The following is a 9,380-nucleotide window of genomic DNA, read 5'->3' as shown; positions in this document are numbered from 1 at the left end:
GCAGACAAACGATTGTTGTAGACATCAATGATGTCTGCACCTTTCTACTGGTAATTTGGCCCAATCTTCACCAGCAAACTGCTCTAATTCTTCCATGTTTGAGTGGTGCGCTCCACCAACTGTTGTTATCAGCTCTTGCCATACTGTAGGCTATGGATGTAATTCAAATCTGGACTCTTCACTGTCTCAAAAATGTGTCTACCTGGGGGGAGAGAGGAGGGGGCACCGCCCCTAAAATTAGTCTCCCTGGGGGCACCGCCTCTAAAATTAGTCTCCCTGCGGCAGCAAAGCTATGAGGTAGGACAAGTGTGTGTGTATGTGTGTGTGTGCAGCTGTGTGTTCATGAAGAGTGACCAGTCTATGGATCTACCTCTTCGGTTTAAAGAGATAAACACTTCTCCTGAAAAAAGGTAAGGACCCATATAACTTTGTCAATGAGTTAACTACTAATTTATCGTCACCCATTGAAGCACTTCGCAAAATTTGCTCCTACTAACAGTTAACTGTATTAAAGTCACTTTGTTCTTTCTGAATTTTTATCAGGGTCTAGCGGGAGAGACCAGACTCACCTGTACCCAGGTGTGTGTCCATGAAGAGTGACCAATCTATAGAGCCACCTCTTAGCTTCAGAGAAGGAGACGTTTCCATTGAACAAAGGTCAGAAACCAGTTGTTTTAAGGTCTATCATTGTCACTTTTTTAAAGTTTTAACGTACCATTAGAGAAAGGAAATATCTCTCACTAATTTGAATATTTAGGTGTCATTAAAAAGTGAACAGTCCTATACCTCAGATTGAAGAATGAGGAGTTTTGTACTTTTTACAGGATCAAACACAAAAGATGAGCCTCACCTGTACCCAGCTGTGTGTCCATGCAGAGGGACCAATTTATGGAGACACCTCTCACGTTCAAAGAGTTAAACCTCTCTACAGAAAAAAGGTAAGAACCCATTGGACTTGGTCAATGTCAACATCACATCCGGAGATTTACCCTCCACTGCACCACTGGATGGCATACCAGAGTTTTGATGTGAGAACTGGGCCGATAGTGGTCAAGTTCCTGAGGTTTAAGAACAAGATGCCTGTTCTGGAGAGAGCCAAGAACTTGAGAGGAACCAACATCTTCCTTAATGAGGACAACTCGGAAGCTGTGCACCAGAGGCGGAAAGAACTTATCCCAGCCATAAAAGCTGCCCGAGTGTGTGGGGATATTGCTTACATCTGCTACGGGTCAGTAGCTTCAGCCCCACATCACACACACACACACACACACACACACACACACACACACACACACACACACACAAGTGACACTTCATATTATGTCTATCTCAAATAAGCTACCCAGGAAAGGACTAAGAAATAGCCCATATTAATATATGTAGCCTTAGAAAAAAGATAAATGAAATCAATGACTTGTTAACATCGAATAACGTTCATATATTAGCCATCTCTGAAACTCAGATAATTCATTTGATGGTGCAGCAGTGGCAATAAAAGGATATAACACCTACAGAAGAGACGTGAATGCTTATGGGATTGCTGTATTTGTTCAGAGCCATATTCCTTTAAAGCTTAGGGAGAACGTCATGTCTAATGTTGTGGAAGTGTTGTGGTTGCATGTTCACCTGCCTCATCAAAATCCTCTTCTTTTGGGGTGCTGATATAGGCTACCAAGTGTCAACAGTCAGTATCTGGATAATATGTGTGCAATGCTTGATAATGTGTGTGATGCTGACAGAGAGGTCTATTTTCTGGGTGACCTGAACATAGACTGGTTTTCATCAAGCTGTCCACTCAAGCGGAAGCTTCTTACTGTAACCAGTGCCTGTAATCTGGCTCGGGTTATCGATCAACCTACCAGAGTGTTCACAAATAGTGCAGGAACTACTGTACATCATCCACGTGTATTGATAAAATGGTTACCAATGTTGCAGAACTTTGTTCTAAAGCTGTATCCGTACCCATTGGATGTAGTGACCATAATATAGTGGCTATACCCAGGAAAGCTAAAGTTCCAAAGGCTGGGCCTAAAATAGTGTATAAGAGATCATACAAAACATTTTGTAATGATACCTGTGTTGAAGATGTAAAAAGAGTGTGTAATGAGGAGCATCCAGACGCTGCACCTTTACATTACTGGGTGTGCAAACCCACAGTTTCATCACCTGTCCGGGTGGCTGGTCTCAGACCATCCCGCAGGTAAAAAAGCTGGATATGAAGGTCCTGGGCTGGCGTGGTTACACGTGGTCTGCTGTTGTTAGTCAGGTTGGACGTACTGTCAAATTCTCTAAAAATATGTGGCGGCTTATGGTTCTTGCAGTCAGCATGCCAATTGCACACTCCCTCAAAACTTGAGACATCTGTGGCATTGTGTTGCGTGACAAAACTGCACATTTTAGCGTAGCCTTTTATTGTCCCCAGCACAAGGTGCCCCTGTGTAATGATCATGCTTTTTAATCAGCTTCTTGATATGCCACACCTGTCAGGTGGATGGATTATCTTGGCAAAGGAGAAATCCTCACTAACAGGAATGTAAAGAAATTTGTCAGATGTTACTATGGAATACTGAAGTATAATTACAAGCATTTCATAAGTGTCAAAGGCTTTTATTGACAATTACATGAAGTTGATGCAAAGAGTCAATATTTGCAGTGTTGACCCTTCTTTTTCAAGACCTCTGCAATCCGCCCTGGCATGCTGTCAATTAACCTCTGGGCCACATCCTGACTGATGGCAGTCCATTCTTGCATAATCAATGCTTGGAGTTTGTCAGAATTTGTTTTTTTGTTGTTTGTCCACCCGCCTCTTGAGGATTGACCACAAGTTCCCAATGGGATTAAGGTCTGGGGAGTTTCCTGACCATGGACCCAAAATATTGATGTTTTGTTCCCCGAGCCACTTAGTTATCACTTTGCCTTATGGAAAGGTGCTCCATCATGCTGGAAATTGCTGCCCTTCTTGACACCAGGCCACCCTCCAAAAGTCTTCACCTCACTGTGCGTGCAGATGCACTCACACCTGCCTGCTGCCATTTCTGAGCAAGCTCTGTACTTGTGGTGCCCCGATCACGCAGCTGAATCAACTTTAGGAGACGGTCCTGGCGCTTGCTGGACTTTCTTGGGCGCCCTGAAGCCTTCTTCACAACAATTGAACCGCTCTCCTTGAAGTTCTTGATGATCCGATAAATGGTTGATTTAGGTGTAATCTTACTGGCAGCAATATCCTTGCCTGTGAAGCCCTTTTTGTGCCAAGCAATGTTGACGGCACGTGTTTCCTTGTAGGTAACCATGGTTGACAGAGGAAGAACAATGATTCCAAGCACCACCCTCCTTTGGAAGCTTCCAGTCTGTTATTCGAACTCAATCAGCATGACAGAGTGATCTCCAGCCTTGTCCTCATCAACACTCACACCTGTGTTAACGAGAGAATCACTGACATGATGTCAGCTGGTCCTTTTGTGGCAGGGCTGAAATGCGGTATAAATGTTTTTTGGGGATTCAGTTCATTTGCATGGCAAAGAGGGACTTTGCAATTAATTGCAATTCATCTGATCACTCTTCACAACATTCTGGAGTATATGAAAATTGCCATCATACAAACTGAGGCAGCAGACTTTGTGAAAATGTATGTTTGTGTCATTCTCAAAACTTTTGGCCATGACTGTAGAGTCTCATCTGACACACTGACCTACCTGCACACATTCCACACCAACATTCACTGAGCTTCTCTATCCAGGGTTTAAGCTTCCGGATGGCACGTCAGTCTCTCTGTGTCAGGTATAATAACATCATGTGTCCTGAAGGAACCACCTGAATCTTCAGGGAAGTCACAGTCCTGTTTAAACACAAGTTGATGACATGAGGGGACATGTTTTAATCATAACAACCCCCCTGCCCCCCACCATTTCAGTAAACAGATTAGTTTTCATGAATATACAGTGTACAGAACATTAGGATGACATAGACTGACCAGATAAAAGCTATGATCCCTTACTGATTTCACTTGTTAAATCCATTTCATATCAATGTAGATGAAGGGCAGGAGACAAGTAAAAGAAGGATTTTTACACCTTGAGATATGGATTGTGTATGTGTGCCATTGAGGGTGAATGGGCATGACGAAATATTGAAGTGCCTTTGAACAGGGTATGGTAGTAGGTGCCAGGTGCACAGGTTTGAGTGTGTCAAGAACTGCAACGCTGCTGGGTTTTTCATATAACTCCAGCCAAGTTGTTTAGGTTTAACTGAGTACTTAGTCTATCCAAAACAGGTTATGGGGATCAGATGGGAATGGTACCGGATGATAAATGATTAATATTCTGGAGGTGCCTGCCGACTGGTACATTGCTTTCACCTGTCCAGTTCTCTCATGTTAGTTGAGATGAAGGAAAGTAGACCCCCAGGAGTGGTTGGATGTCCCGAGATGTCTTTTGAGTTGTTACCGTTTAGTTCTGCATGCTTGATGTTGCTGGGAAGACGTTGTACGGCTGTCATTTCCACACTAACAAAGTTGAGTGGTTTCCAGACAGTCTGGGGCAACTGCAGCACCAGAGTCCTCCCACCTCAGATTTGGTTGTAGGAGACGACATGTCAATCCTTTGAGGGTGGGAGAGAGGGAGGTAAAGACGGAGAGTGAAGGAGGGAGGGGGTAGAGGAGGAAGGAAGAAACACAGCCCGGGACTGAAATGTCATGTGTTCTGCAGTCTTTCCTGATTCCCTCACTTGCTCTCCAGTGTGTGGGCAAAAGGAACAAAGGAATCGAGGTGCTTTCTCTTTTTGTATCCCCCCCTCCCTGTCTGTATCATGCCTCTGAGAAAATGATCAAGCAGGTTAAGAAAAAGGTTCAGAACACTTCTATACTAAATGAATGGCCTGTGCTCAAGTTGACCTCATGGATTGTGTTGCATAAACAAGCAACAGGATTATAACTGTTTGAACACTTTTTTTGAAAATACATTTTATTTCGGAACTCAACAGGAGGTCCATAGAGGCTTAGGCACCTTGAACAAAAAAAGATGAATGAGAAAAAGGAGCATTCGTTACATTCGAAACATATCTCTGATAACAAAACGGAACTGCGTGTACAGTACAAAGATTCCTAGAGTTACATTTACTGCACAGAACTTTACTAAATGTTTTTAGTCCATCTCTACCCAGATGGTAGACATTGGAAATAGCATAAAGAGTCTTTAAACAGGAGCTCTGCGTCCACCTGAACACATCCTGTCCTACTCTCAGATAGATGGTGAACGTAACCTAACAAGGTCAGTCAGGAGGGAGCATCATGATGACCATGGACAACACTGTTGGTCTGAGGTGTGCTCTCAACCCCAGAGAGGTGTTCAACAGCATTAACCAGTCTTTCCAGGTTGTTGTTGATGGATGACAGCAGGGGCTGCAGCACTCTCTCCATGCTGCTCCTCATACTGACCAGCTCCCTCTGTAACATGTCGTAACCTTGGCGATGCACCTGGACCAGTGCTGCCAGGTCCTGAGGAGGAAGCTGGACCTGCATGTGTGGTTGGACCTCAATCAAAGGAATGTGGACCGTAGCTTGGTTCACTTGGGGTATGTTCGTCTGAGGCTGCACAGTGGACTGGGACATATAGGCCTGTGATTGGTTTGCTTGGGGTATATAGGCCTGTGATAGGTTGGCTTGGGGTAGAGTAGCCTTTGATTGGTTCGCTTGGGGTGTATAGGCCTGTGATAGGTTGGCTGGGGGTAGAGTAGCCTGCTGTGGCAGTGGCACTACTTGGGGTATGTTTACGTGGAATGGAGCGTTACCTTGAGGCAAACCATCAGCCTGGAGTTGAACAGTGACTGGGTGTGTATTGGTTTGGGGTTGAAGGGTGTCCTGAGACTGAGGGATGTGGACGGTTCCAGTCACTTGAGGTGTACTGACCTGGGGATCAGTTCCAAGGTTCAATCTGACTACGTTCACCCGGGGTTGAAGGTTGGTTTGAGGTAAAGAGGTCCTGGGTGAAGTGGCAGGCGTGTGTGTCTGGACTCTGCTGGCCTCAGACAGTGATGCAGCATCCAGAGTCTGTTGACCATCAACCAGGTGGTTAGTCGAGGGACTGTCCAGCTCCACCCCAATGCACTGGGAACCAACTTCATTCTGAAACTCTAGGGATGAAAAAAATATAGAAAAATAAGCTATATTTAGTGTTCCTTACATACTGTTTTACCAAATGACATCACATAGTAGGCACACACACATTACAAAGATAACAAAAACGATTGTTTAAAAAAACAATTAAACCATAAACTTGACCTTGTAATGCAATGGGTCCTTCTCCATCCACAAACTCAAATGTAAAACGTTTTGTTTGGACTGAGAGGAAAGGCTCCTCCTCTTCTGTTGGATGGTGAAGTTTTGCTTCTGTCTGCCTGGTCACTCGCTTCCTCTTTGACCCAGGACCCTTCTTGATATAACAGGGTTGTCTGCGCATCAGGTCATTATATCGCTTTTTGCATTGCATCCCGGTTCTGAGGTATCCAAACGAAGAAGCGCTCACCTTTGATGCGACATCTTCCCATGCGGCCTGCGCAACACGGGTGTAACCAGGGCCAGGTCGTCGAGCTTGCACTTCACGCACGAGTATTTTGAGCTCTTCCTCATTGAAACGCTTCTTTCGTTGCCTCTCCATATGAAGCATCTCGATCTCTGGCCTCCCATCTCTCTTATCGTTATCGGAATCCATATTTTCCCAGGGAAAGCCAAAAACGAAGCGCAAACGCTAAAAATGACGGAAAGACACAATAGTGTTCTGAATGTTTACATAGCCTAGCCTACTCATCTCAAGGCTGCAACTTATTTAAAACACAATTACAAAAGGGGTGTTTGTTCAGTTACAAAACAGCAACGGTTAGTACGTTTACGGAAAACCATAATAAGGATAGAGGACACAGTTTAGGCGTTCCAAAACAATCTGTGTTACCACTAGCAGCCACAAAATACAATACGCTTGCGCAGTTGATACCGGCCGTGCGCAGTATATTGCCCTCCCTTTGTTGGGGAAAATGTGCCCAAAATAAACGCCTCTTCAAAACAGTAACAAAAACCACAATATTGAATGATTAGATTCTTGAAATTCTTGACATTAATCCTATAGATAAATCGTAATATTGTTAGATTTTCTTGTTGATAGGTTACTTTTATGATACTGTGGTTCACATCATATTTATCCCCCCCCCAAAACATTTATTTAGAAACAGATTGAAAGATTTCATCATTAAATCATGGTCTGCACATTGCCTTCCAAAACCATAAGCAATTCTCTACAGATTTACAAACTTTACCCCACACACATACACTTCTCCTGAAAAGTGAAAGCATAGTCTACCTTTGAGGGGTCTACTGTCTAGTAGGCTAAATAGTTGTAGGTTTTTATAGGCTACAGTAAAAGCAGTCTGAATGCATTTGACTGCAGGAAAACACTACCGTGTGAATACAGCAGGTTTGATTGAATGATAGACTACATTTAACCACTCTTATGAAAGCATTCTAATAAATACATGCAACAATGAATACATCATACAGTCGATAGCATACCATAGTTAATATTTTTGGGTTAATGATTTTATTTATTTTTTACTTAAAATACTTGTTATTGTAGGACATTGTATTGGTTAAGAAAGAAGTAAACAGTCGTCAACATAGCAAGAAACCAGCAAACATCACAAAGGATGTACTCCTGTGGAATCAGTGTGTGACGGTCCATTCAGTCTGTGTTGGAGAGGCTTGTGATGGGAGTGACAGTCTGTAGTAGTGAGTCCCTAGGACCTGACAGCCTTTCAACAGCACTAGCAAGTCTCTCCAGGCTGTGGCTGATGGAAGACAACACAGGATGCAGCATTTCCTCCATACTGTTTTTAGTGTCCATGATCTCCTTGTGTAGCATGGCGTAGCCCGCCTGGTGCACCTGGCAGAGGACTGTGAAATCCTGGGAAGCGGGCTGGACGTGGATGAGGGGCTGGAAGTTTATCAGCGGGATGTGAGCTCTGAGGAGCTGTCCCTGACCCAGTCCCTGAGATGGGTTCATCTGAGGTGAGCTGACCTGAGGGGCTTGGAATGAAGAGGCCTGGGTAGGATCAGGTTGGGGAACATGTTGTGGTGTTCCAGACTGGGATGGACCAGCCGTTTCTGCTTTGATATCAAGGCCCTCTCCAATTTGATGCTCTGGAATAGAAAAACCTAACCATGATGTATCATTTTATCCCCCAATCACATAGCTCACCCATTTACACTCAACCAGCATGGTGCAATCTCAATCAACACATATTTAAATAAAGTAGTTTGCTTGCACACAATACTACTTTAGAAATGTGGAAAACGCAGCCAACATAGTAAGTAATCAACAAATATCTACACAAGATTTCCCCATTTATAGCCTGCAATTCCTAGTATAGAAAATGGTAGGCCTAATTTGCCTAAATGTAATCATTACTGTACTCTACCTGCATGCTCAATTTTAATTGAGGAAGTAGAGTTGTTGTCTGTAAGGTTAGTGACTGGTTTTGGCAATCTGTTTTCAAATATTCTTATTCCTTGTCTCCGTTTAAGATCATTAATTCGCTTCCTGCACTGGTTTGCTGTTTTCTGAAGCCCGACGGCAGTGGAGCTCACTCGCTCTGCTACTTGCTCCCAGGCTGACCGAGCATTGGAAACTCTGAACGGTTTTGTCGGTGTACCATAAATAGAAAATCGCCGTGCATGGACTTCACGCAATAATATTCTTGTTTGCTCCCGCGTAAAACGACTTCGAGTCGCCGCCGTCAACATTTTGGAGCCTGCACACGGTTTCATAACATAAACATAGAAATTCCGAATGCGCTTCTCGCAAGAGGGGCGTTATTGCGTTGCGAAAGTGATAAATAGTAATGGCGTATTTTTGTAGGCACTAAAACTGCGCCATGGACAAAGCCTATGGGAAAAAATGTGTTTTTGTAGGATTTTTGGAAAACGCCAAAAATAAGGTATGTGGTAAACCCAGGTTTAGGAGATCTTATGTTTTGTTCCATGATATAATCTTCATCAGTTTACGTTACTTTCTGGGAATTGTGAAGAATTTATGTTAGAAAAAAGCATACCAAGGTCATGTTAACTGACTGCTAAACTTTACCCGACCTGTGTTAATCTCAGACCTCATTTACAGTGTTTATTCCTAAACACCATTTTTTTCCTTTTGCCCTTAGGGGTAGCTGAATGACTTCCGGGGTTTAAGACTACAAGCTGGCGAGCTCTATTGACACGCAGACGCACGCAGAAATGCCTTTACGCAACGACGTCACTTCAGGAGGGTGAATTGTGGCATGTATTAAACAAACCAAAAACAATGCCCTTATACGTTTCAAATGTTTTGCATCGCAATGAAAGT

The 9,380-nt window shown here is 43.6% G+C and overlaps 1 protein-coding gene across 1 annotated transcript; it reads right to left on the bottom strand.

Annotated features, from left to right (window-relative positions):
* Positions 1-4,937: 4,937 nt before the first annotated feature.
* LOC106600934 (uncharacterized) lies at positions 4,938-8,909 on the bottom strand. Its single transcript, XM_014192727.3, has 3 exons — positions 8,461-8,909; positions 6,275-8,182; positions 4,938-6,126 (listed from the first exon to the last, which is right to left on the bottom strand). Exons 2-3 carry the CDS (start codon positions 6,702-6,704, stop codon positions 5,270-5,272), a joined length of 1,287 nt encoding a protein of 428 aa, XP_014048202.3. The 5' UTR covers positions 6,705-8,182; positions 8,461-8,909; the 3' UTR covers positions 4,938-5,269.
* Positions 8,910-9,380: the final 471 nt, after the last annotated feature.

Source organism: Salmo salar, chromosome 03 (assembly GCF_965601325.2).
Source record: "Salmo salar chromosome 03, fSalSal1, whole genome shotgun sequence".
In the NCBI taxonomy this organism is placed as follows: Eukaryota; Metazoa; Chordata; class Actinopteri; order Salmoniformes; family Salmonidae; genus Salmo; species Salmo salar.
Note: the sequence above shows the minus strand (reverse complement) of the source record. Positions and strands in the feature narration are given on the sequence as shown.